The sequence below is a fragment of the Protopterus annectens genome, chromosome 2.part0, assembly GCF_019279795.1.
Source record: "Protopterus annectens isolate FY-2018-M chromosome 2.part0, PAN1.0, whole genome shotgun sequence".
NCBI classification, from domain to species: Eukaryota; Metazoa; Chordata; order Ceratodontiformes; family Protopteridae; genus Protopterus; species Protopterus annectens.
Window position 1 is genome coordinate 549784520 of NC_056728.1, and position 19046 is coordinate 549803565.

The 19046-nt window shown below is 38.5% G+C and overlaps 1 protein-coding gene across 1 annotated transcript in view; it reads right to left on the minus strand.

Annotated features, from left to right (window-relative positions):
- LOC122793144 (metalloprotease TIKI1-like) overlaps positions 1–19046 on the minus strand; it is an 845736-nt gene that overhangs the window by 284142 nt on the left and 542548 nt on the right. The window contains exon 4 of the mRNA XM_044060930.1: positions 18392–18566. Coding sequence (XP_043916865.1) covers positions 18392–18566 — 175 coding nt within the window. The remainder of the gene's footprint in view (positions 1–18391; positions 18567–19046) is intronic.

The window sequence follows — 19046 nt, forward strand, 5'->3', positions numbered from 1 at the left end:
AATATCCACATCATTTGGGGATTCAGTAATGGCTCCCAGTTTGCAGTCATCTGAGAACTTTGTTAGCCAGAGTCCCTTAGTGTTGGTCTGTACTTCAGAGAAGTAGATGCCAAACAAGAGCAGTCTTAGGACTGAACCCTGAGGTACTCCACTTGTCACTTGTCTGGAGCTGGATTTGGAGTCGGCTACTTTTACAGTGTGGCTTCTGTCAGTAAGCCAGCTGGCACCCCATCGAGTAACATGGTAATTAATGCCCAGCTTAGTACGTTTATCTATGATTCCAGAGTGGGGGATGGTGTTGATGGTCTTGGCAAGGACCAGATAGGCTGTTTGGACCACCTTACCCTTGTCCATGGCTCTGGAGACTGATTCAAAGAAGTCAATCAGGTTCAGGAGAAAAGATCAGCCCTTCATGAACCCAAACTGTGTGGGGTCCAGTGTTTGAAGGTTGCCAATGTCTTTGTTCATAAGTTCCATGAAAATATCTTCCATGGCCTTGCAGATCAGGCTCGTCAGACTGATGGGGCGGTAGTTCCTGGGATCCAAGGTGGATCCCCCCTTGTGGAGTGGGATAACTGTAGCTGTGCTCCACTCAATGGGCACGAAGCCTGAGGTGAGGCTATGATTATACACGACACTTAGGTGAGGTGCCAGTTCATTTTGTAGTTCATGAAGTACATAGCCTGGGATGTTGTCTGGTCCCATGTAATCTGTATTCTCAGCTTTGGAGAGTGCGTTTTTACCCGTGTGGCCGTTATTACCAGAATTTGGCAATCTTTCAGTATTGACATGGTATACACACACATACACACACACACACACACACACACACACACACACACACACACACACACACACACACACACACACACAAACACACACACACTCTCACACACACACACACACACACACACACACACTGGGATCTACTTTCATTAATCAAATTCACATTTACCTGAATTTTAAGAACATGAGACGGTTTCACTGAAACCTCACTACTGCAAATCAATGGATCACTGGCATTTTTTCTAAGGGAAACACTTGGCCACCAAGGTTGATCTTCTCCTCTTGACCAGCTATTCCGGTCTTGGCTGGAGAGTGTGTGGCTTCTAATTTGGATATATAAGTGCATCTCTCGCAAGTCTGAGTGTTGAGAAGTAAATGGAGAGGGTTGGCACTGTACTTGAGGCCATTGCTACATTGCCTCAGGATGCCCAAGTTCATCAGGTAAGTAGGAGAAAGCACTGCAGTCAGTCCCAATCATACAGTTTCAAAAACTGCAAGCTGAAACAAATCCAATACTTTAGTTAGCCTTCAAAGTGAATTAGGGACAAGCTATCTGCCTTTATTATGCAGTACTGTTTTTTTTTTCTTTAGTAAATTGCAATAGTTGTTTTAGTTCATTTTTCCTGTCATTGTAGACACATTAAGAAAATTACATGCGAAGTTGCCTCCAACCATGTGCATATGACATGCTGGTCAACTGTCCAGAATTTTGCACAACTCTCCGAATTTCGATTTATGTTTTCACCATGTCCAACCTTCTAGTGCTTTATTGAGTTATACAGGAATATTATGTAATTTTTATATGTTCAGATTGCATACATTCAGGAAGGTGAATAAGACATTTTGCATGGTCCAAACACATGTGTGCAAGAAGTCTATTTTTGTAAAACAGTCCATAGGTAAACTTTATGTGCCACTGGCCAGATGCATTTTCTTCAAACGTGGTCTTCAATGTTACAATGAATGTGAGTTTGACCATCACACAAGTTTTAATGCCAAGTCTGTTATCTCTCTGAGAATGTAATGATTTGTTTAGCAAATGTCTGAGTCTTTGTGATGGAAAATTTGATATAAAGGTTTTAACTTAAATCCACAATTGGGAAATCATTGTGCAAGTAAAGCAGCATGCACACAAACATCTTGGAACAGTGTTTATAGCAACTGGTGAGAAATGGTCAATTCATCTGACACTGGAATGTCTCTGTGGGGGTGTGGTTGAGGGGGGGATCTGACCTAAATGAAACATATGCATACCAACACCTGTTTTTTACAAACAAAGCACTGCTGGTATTCAGGGTATATTGAAACAGAAAATGCTATGAATTCATAAAATGGTCCTTTTTTATAAGTAAAATCAGCATATTTTAAACATTCCAGGATCTTGCTAGTTGTTAGTTAGTGAGCTGTAAGTTGTATGTTAAGAGGTGGGGGTGACTCCCAGGTTTAGGAGGCATGATCCGCCTTTAACAAAGCCAAACTGCGTAGGGTCCATTATTTGGAGGTTCCCAATGTCTCTGTTAATGAGTTCCATGATGATGCGCTCCGTAGCCTTGCAGACCAATCTAGTCAGGCTTATAGGGTGATAGTTCCCGAGGTCTGTCGTGGCTCCACCTTTGTGGATCGGAATAATCGTTGCTGTGCGCCACTCTATGGGTATGTAGCCTGTGGAGAGGTTGAGTTTGAACAGTGTGTTTAAGTGAGGGGTTAGTTCGTCTTTGAGCTCATACAGGATGCAGCCTGGGACACAGTCCTGTCCCATTGATGCTGTGTTTTTGGCTTTGGAGAGGGCTGTTTTAACCTGAGTGTCTGTGATTTCAGGGACTCTAAATTCTTCTGGTATGGTTATGGTCCCTTTTGGGGGTGAGAGGGAGGTGAAGTTTGCGCTGAACCTGTCTGCCAGGATGTTGACGATATTGGTCGGTTCAGTGTATTTTATGCCATTCTGCACCAACTACGAGCAGATCTGAGCATTGTCAATTAGATTCTTGACATAGCTAAAGAATGCCTTGTGATTATCTTTGAAGTCCTTGGCAATTTTTCTTTCAAAGCTCGCCTTGGATGATTTTATGAGGGATCGTAGTTTCTTGCTGATACTGATCAGGGATGTCTTCCCTTCTTGGGATTTTACTCTTTTCTGTACTAGTTTTCCTCTTCTGTTGTATAGCTTGTTTATGGCAAGAGTCCACCAGACTGGTTTCCTTTTCTTGGAGGAGTGAGTCTTGGTTTTGCTTTGGATGGCACGATCCATGCATTCTTGTAGCTGCCCGTAGAATGCATTAGTAAAGGATTTTGCAGCTTGGACAGTGTTATCCTTCAGCAAGGGGGCTTTGAAACTTTCCACCTCGGTCTTAAGTAATGTGAAGTTTGCTTTTGAAAAGTTTTTTCACGGTGACTTTCTTGTCTGAGGGTGGGGGCAGAATATGGATATCCAAAGTGATGTGTTTATGGTCAGATCTAACCAACGAGGGGTTGACCTCTGGTGTGGAACACCAGTTGCCCATGTTGGTGATGACCAGGTCCAATATGTTGTCACTTCTGGTGGGAGTGTTGACCAGCTGAACCAGGGCGTTTGAGTTTATAAATTCTAGGAAAAGTTGGGTAAGGGAGTTAGTACTTGAGTAGTTCTCACAGTTAATGTTTGGGTAATTGAAATCATCCAATATTAGGGTGTTTGGTAGGACCTTTATGTTTCCAGAAACGTGGAATGGGGGTCCTGGAACATGGTGGGTGATCTGTAGCAAGCTACAATATGAATTGAAGTTTTGCCCATTGTTAGTTGCACGTGGATGATCTCTGAAGCATCGTGCTGTGCCACTAACCTGGAGGTGTGGGTATCCTTGATGAATATGGATACGCCCCCACCTTTTGTATTTCGGTTTGGGTTCTGTGGCCGAAATGTGCACTGCAGGAATAGAAATAGATGTCTTTTTTACTTGAATAAATACACTTTTTATGGTTGAAAAAGATAACGGAGTGCCTGGTTATCTCGTTATACCTTTCTGTGGATTATTACATTTCAATATGTTAATTTTGTTCAGTAGTAGTGTAGTAACACCAATGTTTGGAAACACAGAAATGTGTTCACAAATTCACATGCTCACATGAACAGAAGTAGCTGCATATTGATGGCTAAAGGTGTATGGGCAAGTCGGGTGGTTGATACACTGCAAAACTGGTATGTAAGGGTGGGGATATTTGGAAGGTGTGAGCAAACACACCAGTATATTACAGCCATAGCACCAATTGCACTGGAGGCTGGCAAATAGAATTAGTAAGGGATTTTTGTCTGTGCACAAATATTTCAACAGTGATTCTTTGCAGTGGCATCCATTATCTGATTCAAGGTAAATTAACCTTGATGTCCTTTATTTAAAAAAAATAAAAAAAATACTTAGTAATAAGTGACTTCTGGACACAAGAAAAAAAGGGAAAATATAGCAATGTGGTTTGTATGTACAAAGAGAAATCCAGGGACACTGCAAAAATTTTTTTTGCAAACCAACCAGTGGAGTAAAAACATATGTAGGCAGACAGTGCATACCGACACACTTTGCACATGTAAATCTTGATTTTAAACAAGGTGGAAGCATGAAGTGATACCTCAACACTTAAATTAATAAAGATATAAACTGGTTCATAGTATAAATGTTTTATTCTTTAGCTCCTTGGTGGAAGACCTTCCAGGAGTTTTTACATAAACTGGATGTGAATGCAGTCAAGTAAGGCCATGGCTATAGTGCAGCAAATAAAAATGTCCCCTGTAACAAAGGAAATGCTAGAGCAAAGATTAAATTACATGAGTCAAGCACCCTGCTGAGATCTGCCAGTCAATGGAATTACCAGGTCAAATTACTCTCAGGACTTTGACAGCTAGGGAAGCTAAGTGTTATGGGGAGGGGAGAAGTAAATGGACTGGAATTCATTGTCTCACAAATTAGTGCCATTTAAACTAAATTAGAAAAAAAGGCAGCAGTAAACAGCACTTTGAGTGTGTTCTGTGGCATTTGCACTGTTTCTGTTTTAAGTAGTCATCCAGCAGCAGGGAATGTTACTTACACTGTTCTATTTTACTCAGTTCTTTGTACGCATGCAACATCTATGAAATGACAGGAACTTTAGGCAAACGGAGGCCTGCGTGATGTAACATTTTTGAGCCAAACAATGATTTCTGGGATACTGGATGGCAACCTGGTTTATCCAAACCATGTCAATATGCCAGCCTCTAGGTGGTCAGAGTCTGGAATTACATATAAAAATATTTAAAATCCTGTAAATAATCCCAGAGTGCTGTTAAAGTGTAGGAAACATCTTGCCATGATGTTTTAAACATGTTTTTTGAGTCTGTGGGCGCAGTACTCCTTTAAAAGGAAAACTTTGATACTGTTACTGTATTCTTCTGTCAGCAGACAAAGCAAGGAATCAGTTATGCAAAATTGATGGGATTCTGTTTATCCTTCAATGTATTTTCATAAATGAATATAAAATATAAGGAAAATAATTAATTCATTGCTTTAATAATCATATTAAACTGGAATTCAGTATTACTTTGGGTGTACATAATGGTTCCTGGACCACTGCCATCCAAATCATTATATGTCCAGAGGTAACTTCTCATTTGTGTTAATTTTATAAGCAATAATGCAGTGATGTCATGAGCATTATAGGAAAATAAAAGACCACCCATAGCCATTGTGAAGCCCAATGATGCTGGTAAAGAGCCTTCTCGACCCAACAATACCCACCCTGGATAGGATTACCCCGCTTAGAAAGTATAAGCAGTAGTCCTTTAGCAGTTATAAAACAGTGTTTAGTGCGCTGGAAAGAATTTTACTATATATTATTTAATTGTGCTTATTTTCCACATTTTACAGTTTGGAAGAAAAATAATTTTTAATATGAAGGATGTTAATTGGAAGAGATGCTATTTTGTTTTTTTACCACAAACTCTTGTTTGTTAATCAGGGGTGAAAACTAAAAATAATAATAATCAGGGACAAAGGGTCTCTATCAGCAATACATTTTAAGCATTGAAACTATTAATTTAACAGTTTATGGAAAATGAGAATTTGTGTTAATATTCTTTTTATGAAGAATAAGCAGTCCTCCACAGCAAAGTCGGATATTACTTGGTGACTTACCCACGCCATTCTTTTTCAGAACATCACACATTGTATTAGGAAGAGTGAAACATTTTGGAGCAAAATTAGGTTTATCCCTTAAAATTAGGGAAAGTCATGTGATGTGTGTCTGGAAATGCAGTAGCTGCCACAATAGGCACATGGATTGCTGACAGTGTAGTGCAGCATTGGGCGGGGGGGGGGGGGTTAAAGCAAGGCCCCATCTGCTTTAGTTGGTGGTAGTTCAGGTGGATGCAAAGGATCCCATGACACTTATTGAAAAGAGGAGGGCAAGTTCCCTAAAATCCTAGAGAAATTTCCCATAGTAGTCTAAATAGCACTTTGGATTTTCCCTGGAAAGAGGTTTCTAGCCTAGTGGGGCTAACCTGGTAAACAATTGATAAACAAGTAAATAAATTGATAGTATATTCTACCTTATTATGTCTGTAATAAACTATCTACTAATAAAACACAGCTACCTTCTTTACTGGACTGGCTATACTGTTTACCTGCACTTCCTACCTTCTGCTGTGAATGGTCAGCCTGATTAATTTACTGCATTATGTATAGTATTGTGTGTCAGTCATCAGTCAGTGCTCTGAGTGCATGAGCCCATTGTTAACTCAGATCAGAGCTACAATAAAAAAGTAATTTACAAATCAATGTGTACAGCTGTGTCTATGAATATTGTGTTGAAACGTCTGACTCCAACACTACGCTCCTCCTTTCAAAAAACGTGACACAGACTTTAGCACACATTCTCTGTGCATTCCAGTGCTACTCAAACTGATAGCAAATGTTTCTTGTTGTGGAAAACCTTTAATGTGATTGAAAACATAAAACCCATGTGTTGTCATACTCCATTAATCAATAACAAAATGAGGTGCTGCAGAACCATTTATATCACTGTAACTACATATTAAATATGTAAATAGTGCAGACATCTTGTGTACAACTATTAATATCCAACTAAGCTGTCAGTTGCTAGTGTGACTCCAATACTTCTGTAAATCAATGTTGGTATGATAAGGGAATGCATATAACAGAATATGTACAAAAGGTATTAATGACAACACACTGCTATATTACTGCAGTATTTAAAACTTAGTTACACTTTAAACTGTTACTGAGAGTGTAACTACAGATATCTGTATCTACTGCTTTAGGTTCTGAGATAGATGTCAGTACATTTGCTGTTTTATGCAATATTGCACAATGATTGTCTCTATGTACTGTATTTGCCATATGACCCATGCTACGACTGAATAGGGTATTTAGTCCAGCCCATCTATCAGATGAACAAAGAAAGATGTATAAATACATGTCAGCCAATCAATCAAATCAATCAATAAACAAAATTAAGATATAATAATGTGGGATTCTTTTTTCTTCAAAGAGCAAAGTGATACAAAGAGCCTTCTAGCAATGTCAGTGGTGCAGCAGGTAGCACTATCACCTTTGGAGCAGAAGGCTGTGGGTTCTATTCCGCACACCAGGGAGAGGGATTACTGGCACTGCAGTCCAACATAAAGGAGTGCTGCACTCCTTAGTGTGTCATCCTTTGGATGAGGTGTTAAACCAAGACCTCATCTGCTTGCGTTAGTGGTAGCTCAGGTGTATGTAAAATAACCCATGTCACCTACTGAAAACAGCAGGACAAGTTCTGTGATGCCCTGGATTCCCCTAGTAGTATATATACCACCTTGGGTTTTCCCTGAAATGTGGCTATGATTCTAGGGGACTAACCTGGTCAAAAAAGTATAAATAGATAAATAAGGGGTAGTGGATTGGAAATGTCAGTAAAGGAGGTGATAAGTAAGCCTTATGCAGTGTGAAACATTGAACGATGCTGGGGTTCTTTACTGCTAGTTTCCTCTAGTGTAAAGACAGGATGGCTAAAATAAATCTTGCCAGTTTTTTTCCAGTCCCTGTTCATGCTTTTTTTCTCATTAAGCTCTATGTGTTATCACATCTGTCAGTGTAGTCAGCCAGCCAATTATGTTTCTTATTTTCCGTCTACCATCTTCTAACTGGTCATCAAAAACGTGTCAGCCATTGCCTTATATTTTACTTTGGTTACTTGGTACATTTAAATTGCTGGAATGTTAGGGTAGCATTATCACTCTTAAACATCTGTCGTCATCATTTCTCCTTCCCTAATATCTAACTGCAGAACTTTGTTTCATGCATTTGTCTTGTAAGGCTGTGTTTGTAAGATGCAGTCTAGTAACACACTGCTGTGCACAGTAGATAGTTTGTCAGTTCTGATGCTATTACCACTCAATTATCTTAGTAGCACAAGTAATTAAATTTAGGGGGTAGCGACAGTTCGCATCACATTGTTCACACTGTTGTGCAAATGAGGCATATTTCTATACAGAAGTACTAGTACTAGTTACACATACTGCGGTTATTTGCCTATGGGAGCAAGACACTCTGATAGAAGTAAGTATAAGTACTTTGAATACAACAGGGCTGAAAGGAATTAGTTTTATTTTGTATGCTTTTCATTTCCTCTCAACTCTCATGACTCCCCCAAATTTGGTAACCCCAACCTAAAAGTACCATTACTCCACTATACTGATAACTCCTAAATGACTTATCCCATTACAAGTTTTGCCTGTAGCATGCTTACACTCTGAAAAGTTGAATCTGATTGCTGCTCAATGTTCTGAGTGGCGGGGGTCATGAGGGCTGGTCAGGGTCTTCCTAGCCAATGAACATCTGTCAGAATTTTTAGTCTGAGGCTTCCATCCTTAGGGAGCAGTGAATGAATAATTCATATTCATGTACATGTATACCAGCTGTCTCACATACATGCATACACACACACACACACATGGGTGCATGCACACATATACAAAGATACCACATGCACAGATGCAGATATATGCACAGATGCAGATATGCACACACGCACACACACACACACACACACACACACACACACGCACACACACACACACACACACACACACACACACACACACACACACACACACACACACACACACACACACACACACACCTCTTCCCACAACTACACTGTTGTGGCACTGACGTTTGAAGGCTCTTCTGCTTCTGTCATATCTCACAAGGACAGTGCTGTCTTCATTCCATTGGGACTGTAAAACAGGACTCTGGCCTCTTCATTTTTTCCCATCTGGCTAACCCTGCTGATATACTAAGCCCATTCCTGACCATGCATAACTGGCTATGCAAACGTACCCTGCCTCAACAAAAGTGGGCTGGTTATTCAGAATGTCATAATGTGTATGTTTTTGTAAGCTACAAGTAATGCTGTAACTTCAGGCCTCCACCTGACTTTGTAATTTGTACTTTCCCATCTGTTCCTCTTGCTTCTAAAATTCTACTGCCTGCTTTCTATTTTTCTAGCAACCCCCTACACTGATATAAAATATTCCTTGAAATGTTTACGAATGAACCGTATTCAAAATTCTGTTCATTCTCTCTCTACCAGAATGTTTTCCTTTCCTAATGAACCATATAGATGAACAACACAAAGACTAATGAATGGTCAGCCATGCAGAAATTGTGTATTTTGCTAAGAAGTGTCTGGTTTCTTGTGACCTAGAGCATAGCTGTCAAACAGACCTTTTAAGAAACAAATGTTCTGCCAAAAAATGAGGCTAGCTGCATAACTTTGATGTTAAAGTAATGAGCTAAGAATTATCTTAATGCATCTAGCAAACTGACTAGAATCTGATCTCCATATCACTACTTGAATGCAGTCTGTCTGAATAAGTTACTTAACATCTCCTTCCCTGAAAAAGAAACATTCACCTATTGCACCAAATAAAAAGCACAAAACATGGTATCACATTAGAATGTACTTCTTCACACAAATCAGAATTTTAAAACTGAATCTTTATGAGACACTGCACCCATCCCTTGTTTCTGCATTTTATTTCCTGGCTAGTGTCCTTTTTCTCTGGAGTTTGTATGTCTTCACAGTGTATGCATGGATTTTCACATAATCTTTAGTTTTTTTTTTTCAATATTCCAGAGACAGCCATGCAACTGGTGATCTTGAACTACCCATATGTATGAGTGAGTGTGTGCGTGTGTGTGTGTGTGTGTGTGTGTGTGTGTGTGTGTGTGTGTGTGTGTGTGTGTGTGTGTGTGTGTGCGTGTATTCATCCTGCAATGGATATGTGAATGTCTTTATGTGTATAAGCTTGTAACGGCATGAGTGTGCGTGTGTGTGCATGTGTAAAAATTTGTGTATCAATGTGTACAAATTAGTGTGTCCAAATGTAAGTGTGCCCAAGTGTACTTGTGTCTGTGTGTGTGTGTGTGTGTGTGTGTGTGTGTGTGTGTGTGTGTGTGTGCATATATGTGTGTGTGCATGTGTGTCCATGTGTACGTGTGCACATGCATGTCTTTGTGTGCCCATGTGCTTGAGTATGTGTATAAGTGTGTGTGTGTGTGTCTATTCATCCTGTAATGGAAGTGTGAATGTGTCTATGTGTACAAGCCTGCAAAGGCGTGTGTGTGTGTGTGTGTGCGTGTGTGTATGTGTGTGTGTGTGTATTCATCCTGCAATGGATATGTGAATGTGTCTATGTGTACAAGCTTGCAACGGCATGTGTGTGTGTGTGTGTGTGTGTGTGTGTGTGTGTGTGTGTGTGTGTGTGTGTGTGTGTGTGTGTGTGTGTGCGCCACACATTCTGCAATGGACTGGTATCCTGTCTAGGGGTGTTTCAGTATCTTGTGCATGTCATTTGTTAGGACAGGGCCTGACTTCCTGCAAATGATTATTAGAGAAAGAATGAAAGAATAAACATGAAATGATGAACCTATTATGAACCTAAATATAGCAGACGTAATGCTTTAACCATTGCAAGTAGTGTGATAATGCACACTTTGTCCCGGCTGGAATTGCAAACAACTAAATAATGCAGGCTTTGTCTCCATTCCAAGTAGATGCCTTTCCCTCCAGTTTTCCTTTACTAACATTATTACCAAGTCTGGCTGTACAAATTGAGATTTATATGTGGAAAACACACACTGCACCATACTCCATCACAACCGCATGTTTATATACACCCATATAAGTGCAAAGTGATAGTCACTTGCAGCATGTAGAACCACACCCAGAAGTTGAAATACTGTGATCTTAATAAGCTGAACAGTTAAATACGTATGCCTTCTCTGATGAATTGTCATCACTTAATCATTTATATTAGAAAACCTAAGGAACTACAGCAAGTTATGACTTTTAACTGCTACTACTCATATGTTTAAAGTGTTTGAAACAGCAATATTCTGGGGACAGTTTAATTTTTATGTCTAACAACATTTCTGCTGTTATTCGCCTAATGTAACCATGGCTTTTAGCCCAACAGCTTACTATAAGGGAATGATTTTTAGAACATGACAGTCCTAATCTTTCTTGCCAATTCTGCTACTGCAATTAGCTAAAAAGAAGTACCTCTGAAGGTGTGCTTGTGTCCACATACAAGTTTGATCAGTTTGTAATCCTGAATATCGTTTAAAGAACTTAAAACCTGTTATTGACTTACTGAAGAAAACAGATACATGTTTTTAGAATGGGATAGATGAGTTGAGTGATATTCAAGATCCCAGGGCGTATAGGTATGAAAGTTAACATTCATTTTGGATAATTTCCTAGGATAAATTAATGGGGGGTCACAAAACACAAAAGTGCAGCTAATTTTTAATCTACATTCATCACCTAAAACATTTTGATTATACTAATGGTATGCCGGGCCACCGAGCTTAGAACAAGGTGCAGTTTACCAGTCTGAACTAAGATCAGACCAGTTTATTGCATACAAAATGTGCTGGTCAGATTTTTCACTTTAGGGATTTAGAGTGTCACAGAATATTGCAAAGCACAAATTGTGTGGTAACTGCAATATATTTCTAACATAACTGGAAGCCATCTAGTATGAATGTATAAATTCTTAAAAACCTAGCACTGTATTGTACAACTTCACAAGCAGGAAACTAAAGACACTGAAACTCATATGGGTTTCTGTATTCTAATGTTTGAAGCAGCTACATTTTATGGTACATAATATTCTATTTCTATGACTAAGGGCAGTATTTACTAATGCAATATACTAATATCTCATGGCTTAAACTGGCTGAAAGTTGGTTTGTGATGTGTATGTGGCACAAATCAAATCATATATCACATACTCTATTAGCTGCTGAAGTGGCAACAAGAAGAACCATCAGCTGAGTGAAACAGATTGGAATATAACTCTGATGCGCTGTATCTCCTAACAAGCACCTGAGCGACATGAGTTGTAATACTCCACATATCAGCCATGAGGTCTGCCTCTGAAGATGTCTCCTTCCTTTGCTGAAGATGATGAAACAGCAGGGAAACATGGAGCAAGGCCTCCATTATTCTGGTGTTTCTCAGACAAGATAGAGTGACTTCAATCCTGAACTTCATGAAAACATCAATTGGATCAAGAAAAAAGAGTGGTCCAACTAACACGGCCAAGTCCAGTTTAAAAACACACAAAACATTTAATAAATAAGATAAAACAAGTATAAGTATTAAGCTCTTCTTCAGATCATCATTCTTAACCAGATGGAGCTCAAGGCTAACGTTCACCTTTTCATTAGTATTGACTCAAGGTGGGTGATAACATTACAATTCTTCTTCTTCTTTCGGCTTTTCCCAGTTAGGGGTCACCACAGTGGAGCATCTGTCCACTCATGATTGGCAGTGGAGTTTTTACGGTGTCGAGTTGCCAGCCCAGCGCCCAACCTTCCACAGAAGGCACACACACTCACACATTCAAGCCTAGGGCCAATTAACGTGTCCAATCCACCTACTGCCTGTCTTTAGGAATGTGGGAGGAAACCGGAGCACCCGGAGGAAACCCATGTGACCACAGGGAGGACATGCAGACTCCACACAGAAGGCACCCCAGCTGAGAATCGAACCAGAGAACCTCTTACTGTGAGGCGGCAACACTAACCGCTGCACCACCGTGGAGATAACATTACAATAATTTGCATAAATGTACCCATGATATTGTAAAACTTATTACTTTTACCCAGAAATGGCATGGGTTATTACTGCAGTAAGTACCACGTTCATCAATGATAATCATATTCTAAACCAATTTATGCTCATGGTGAGGAACTGACCCAAGCTTACAAAAGAACCAACAATGTCTGTTTCAGAATGAAGGTCTGTATGCTTTCTTAGTGTTTATATATATATATATATATATATATATATATATATATATATACACACACACAAAAGAGGAAGCATGCAGGACTTAATGGGTGATCTCACACTCTACTCCTGTAAGCAAAAGAATCACTATATGTGCAAACCTGAAAAGCAGAGAAAGTATAAACTGGAAGGGCAATTCATGAATCCATGATGAGGAGTGCTGGTGGAGGTGGTGGCAGAACTACTAGTAGTACTAGTAATGGTGGTGGTACTAGTAGTAGTACTAGTAATGGTAGTTTAGGGAGTACTAGTAGTTCTACTAGCAATGGTGGTGGTACTACTAGTAGTATTAGTAATTGTGGTGGTGGTGATGATAGTTATGGTGGTGGTAGTAGTAATAGTGCTAGTAATAGTGGTGGTGGTACTAGTAGTACTAGTAATGGCAGTGGTAGTACTAGTATCAATAATGGCGGTGGTGGTAGTGGTGGCGGTAGTACTACCAGTAATGGTGGTGGTAATGCTTGTGGTACTAGTAGTGATGGTGGTGGTAGTACTAATAGCAGTAATGGTGGCGATGGTAGTACTAGTACTACTAGTAATGGTGGTGGTGGTGGCAGTATTACTGGTGGTAGTACCAGTAGTACTAGAAATGCTGGTGGTGCTACTGTTGCAACAATGCTCATCACCAAAGTTGTAGCAAGTAACCCAAAGTATGGTATGCTGTATAAACATCATTCAAAAGCCATTGATCCTATAATTATAAGGGCATTTGGGGCATGCATGGCTGAAAAACATTACTCTAGATGTGTTAAACAATGCCTAAATATACTCCAGGTGCTGCAAAATGCAGGTCTGTTGCTTGTGAGTTTTACTGTCCAAACTCTTTGAAGTAGCCTATGCATCTACATAAAACACTCAGATAACACATATACAATGATATTATACCTCTGGCCTCTCTGTCTCCCAGTTGTGTAAGGAATATAGTGCATGGAGTGTGGCGATATCTGGAAAAAGACAAATCAGTTAAGAACTACTATAGGGCGATACCCAACCTTATCAAATGTTAAACACACCCTGCTTAACTTGTTAAGGTTGGGCTTCTCTCTAGGCAGTCAATTCTTTCAGTAATGACCAGCAAAGACAGCGCCAGAATAAAAAACAGATTTGGTTCTGTTTGCTGTCCATACTGGTAACGTGTCCTGGCTTCTTGTTATAACTAACAGGATGAGTGCCTGCCTGCATTTTCTGAAGGATACACTGTATGACACTAAAATGTATGTCATTATTTTTTTAATTCAGTCCTCAATAATTTGTCCGAAAACCATGGATTTTATGAGGAACAGACCAAACATATGAGGTGAAAATCTGGATATTCTGCAAAAATGTGAACAATTGACTGTAATGGCAAAGTGAGCATAAACATACCAGACAGTGTTATACTGTCTTTCTGACAGAGTTTGCTAAGTGTTTTATGGCTTTGAAAGCTGGTAAAATACTTTTTATAACTAGTAGTACATGGAGCATAAAAAGCTCCACGTGCTACAAGAAATTATGATTGGGTTTCCAATCATCTTAATTATGTGTTCTCAACATGGATGCCAACATTCACCTCTCAAGCTTTGCCCTCCAGGTGAATTTCTTGGCATTGATGTCTCAAACACATAATAAAAAGGTTATGATTGGTGACTGGATCATAATCCTCTATACTGTATAATGCAAGAACTCAGAACAACCGCCTCAGCAAATCAGAACCGAACATTTATCCTTCCAGAAGGGATGTTATATCCCTGTAACATCCCCACCAGAAATACAAATGCCTTATCTGCTAGTCACATGCACTTAAATCCACTCAAAAAAGTGATTAAAAAACAGAAAACCAGGAATACAAAGCAGATTAAATATGAATACAAAGAAAAAGCATGCATTTACTTCACTGGGCACACACCCTAGATATTTACAAGGAAGAAAGATAAAGTATAAAAAATAGAATTTTGTATGAACACCCACTCAGCAAATCTAAATGGCAGCAAACAGAAAAGGAGACTTGGATGTTGGGCATATAAATGACACAGCATAATGATACAAGGAAACCCTCCTATCATCAGCATTTATTATATGTCTCCTTGCCTAGAGCATCACCTTGCTACTGCAACGTTTGACATATTTCATGAGAAATAAAAATTAATGAAATGGAATAGAAAATATGAATAAGCTGTAAAAGAAGAAGATACATTTAAAAAGTTGCATGAGACCAATACAATGCATATTGAACATTCATAGAAATAGAAGTTTTTCCTTCATGTTGCATAAAAAGACAAAATGAACTAATACACTACGGCAGAAAACATATTTTTTTCATTTCAGCATAAATATTTCCATTTTATTTCACATCATATTAGCTTTATACAACAGTACTAATTCAGATATATTGCATGGGGGCTCGAGCAGAAGATTGATTTTAAGGATGATTACACCAAATCCACTGCGTAAAAACAGATGTTGGTGTCGATTACAAAAGCAAATGACTAACAAAATGCTTTTGAAGTGCTAAATTACATTGATATGATTTATTGTGTGTGTGTGTGTGTGTGTGTGTGTGTGTGTGTGTGTGTGTGTGTGTGTAAAATGTGATTAGTTACAAATTTATTTTACTAGGCCTTATACATTGAATGTTTGCCTTTTGCATTTAGTAAAGGTAAGAAAGCAAGACTGTGACCCAGCCAGCCTGAGTTTGAAGAGCAAACCTGACACTTGAGCCAAGTAGTAGACAGGAAATACATCATTATTTTACCAGCTCACCTATCTCAAAGGGAGAGAATGGGTCATAAGCAAGGACAGCATCTATGGCAGTAATACTGGGCTATGCAGCACATACTAACAAAATACTGGGTAGAGGGGGCAGTGACAGATGCTCTTGGCTGAAGCAGTCTTACATCAGTGCATGTCAAGCTCTGAGGTAGGGAAATGGGTAGGGCATATAAAACAAAAATCTTTATGACCATGAGTATGATGTTGCACTGGGGTTGCTCAGTTTCCCCTCAGGCAATGGACATGTTTCGGACTAGGTCTTGTGGGTCATTAGTGACTCCTGGAACCCAGGATAGAGGAGCGGCACCATTGGCAGTCAATGATCTGCAGCACAGAGGAAAATAAAAAATAAAAAGTTACTGACATGTCCAAGTGTTGAAATGTATGAAGCTGCTAGAAGATGTAAGGTACAACAGGAATTTGGCAAATGGATAAAATACAACTCAAACTTTTTTGTAGTAGAAAATATTAAGCTGATATTGCTTGGCTCTTATCTACCTATGGGTAAACCACAAAATATAAGAATATGTAGAGCAGTTGATTGGCCAGACCTACTACACTTTTTACTTGTTTACATATCCAAGTCATGTTTGAGGCAGCTCCTAAAAATGTAAAACTGATTTTCCGGAAATAATACCACTAGCATCATTACATCATTACAATACTTGTATGAAAGAAAATTTCTTGTAGCCTACTGCTAATGTGCTAGCACATACGTTTCCATCAGTGTTTCCATTGCTATTCTTATAATATACTGGAGCTGTACCATTATCAATTAATGTTTGATGGATTCTCTTAGTGCAGTGTCGATATTACAACTTTTTGATCTGCAGCATGAAGCACAAAGGAATGTAACTAGAAATGTCTTCTTTTTTATTCCTAGCATATATTACTGCCTGTCAACCCATTTAATATTTGAGATTGTACTTATCTTTGCAAATGTTGCCCTACAGATGTTAAGAAATGTAGATATTTTTTCAGATGGTGTCGCTAAAATCGTGTCAATGTAGTTTTCACAAGACTCGACCTCTCTACAAGTAGGGTATGTACAAATCTACACTGCAGCTAGTACTTTAGACAGCATAATATTTTTGAGTAACACTGCTCAGTATGCTGAGCGCACGGCTGTACTCCAGACCATTCCGACTATTGCATAAATAATTAATTCCTGTATACTATGAGGTCATCATATTACACAACAGCCAGTTTAGGTAATGTACAACAAAATGAATTCCAAGAGAAAATGGAAAAAGAATGTAGTGCATACACGTTTACTCATATTTACATCTTTCTTTTGTAATGCAAAGATTTATGGATGATAGATATTTTCCTTTGCAGCACAATCTTTTTGAGCTATAGATGTAATTTATAGATAAAACATTTTAGTGTCTTTGTCAGCTGCTAGTTTACTAGCTGAGAACAGAAGCTGCCAAGCTTGCTCTTTTAAGTGAGTTGTTTTCCAAGCTCTAATGCTCCCTGTGGTATAGTTTTGACAACAAATGAATTTCATATAACCACAAGAAAGAATGATAAAAGAAAATTCTTTATTTAGACACAGCAGCTGTGAAATGTGTAAGTTCAATGAACTTGGATAATGAAAACACTCTTACTTTAAGGTGAAAAGATATCCCCAAAACTGTAACACTATAAACATTCAACAGCCATTAGCTAAGTATTACTGCCCGTTAAACAACAATTATTGTGATGATTACAGAAAAGGAATTAGACAAATTGCTTCCAATAAATGCCACCGAATCAGTCTGTCAGTGACAGACTGCATTGTTCACAGTGAGTTTCACACTTCAAGGAAATCCATATAAATATGAACACACCACAATGTTTTATAGCCACTCAAAAGCTGCCTTGATCCTTTAAAAGAGCACATAAACTTCAAAGGGTAATGGCGTTTAAATAAAATAATGATTTGATACATTATTTTTTCATGCAAAGGTGAATGACCTGAAGTATATAACATTATTCAAAAGGACTTTATGGGCAAAATAGAATGATTTAAATGACAAATAAATGACAGAGGAAAAACATTGCTTATAAATAAAATATGATTAAAATCATTGCAAAACACCACTAACAATAGCAAATCCATTTAAAGGATGGTCTGTAAGTCTGTTCACGTACACGGAGATGATCTTCTTAAAAGAACCTTGTAGAGTAGTTAAGAAAGAAACATCTGAAGGCAGTTTAAATACTCATGCAAAGTAAAGCATAAAGCCAACATGTTTTAATAGCAGTGCCAAGAAAACTGTAAACACTTTACTTTGGGGAATAGCTCACATCTGTATCCTAACAAATTTCTATAAACATTATTTATTTTACAGGAGTACAGTTTTCAAAGTCTTCATCAAAGCATTATTTGCTAAGTGATGCATATGTGACTTGAAAAATAGGGTATAGGATTGTATGAGTTATTTTTCCTTTTCTAATTTTCCACGTGTGTTAACATGACTGTCATTTTATTTAAAAGACTTACCAGCTCCAAAGGCAAAGAAAAAGCTTTTGTCAGGATGCGCTTCCAGCAGAGCCTTCACTCGTTTTCCCATTCTTTCATTTCGTTTGTAGATGAGTTCTTGCCGAAAGTAGCTGTCTATTTCCTGTGCAGTGATGCGTTCCTTAGGTGGCAGAGTGGTGTTAATGAAGTTTGGAACCTACAAGGAAAGACAGGAAGAAAGAATGAAGGAAAGGAAGAGAGAACAAACAAAAGAAAGGAAGGAAGGAAGGAAGAAAGAACAAAAGAAAAAGAAAGAAAAAAAGGCATTTTTCTTTGCAATGTGTTCATTTTCTATCACTTACTTCCAGAGGCAACATAAGACATTTTTTTAGTTTCACGTACAGAGATTCATATAACTTTAATATTTATATCACTCTGTTAACACCTATGTTTCTCTCTTTCTCTCTCTTTTTCAGCTAAATAATTTTATGGCAATTTGGTGCAAAATATTGCCCATTGTAATTGAAAATTCTGCAAAGCTCATATTTTGTCATATTTTATACCACAAGCTGAAAATAACTACAGCAAAACAGTTAGAAAGAGCAAGTGTAATGGGCTGTGCATGAAAAAAAAATCTTTAGACTCACAGTATTTTTTTCTTTTTTTAAATTTTATATTGTTTTCAACACTGTCTGCC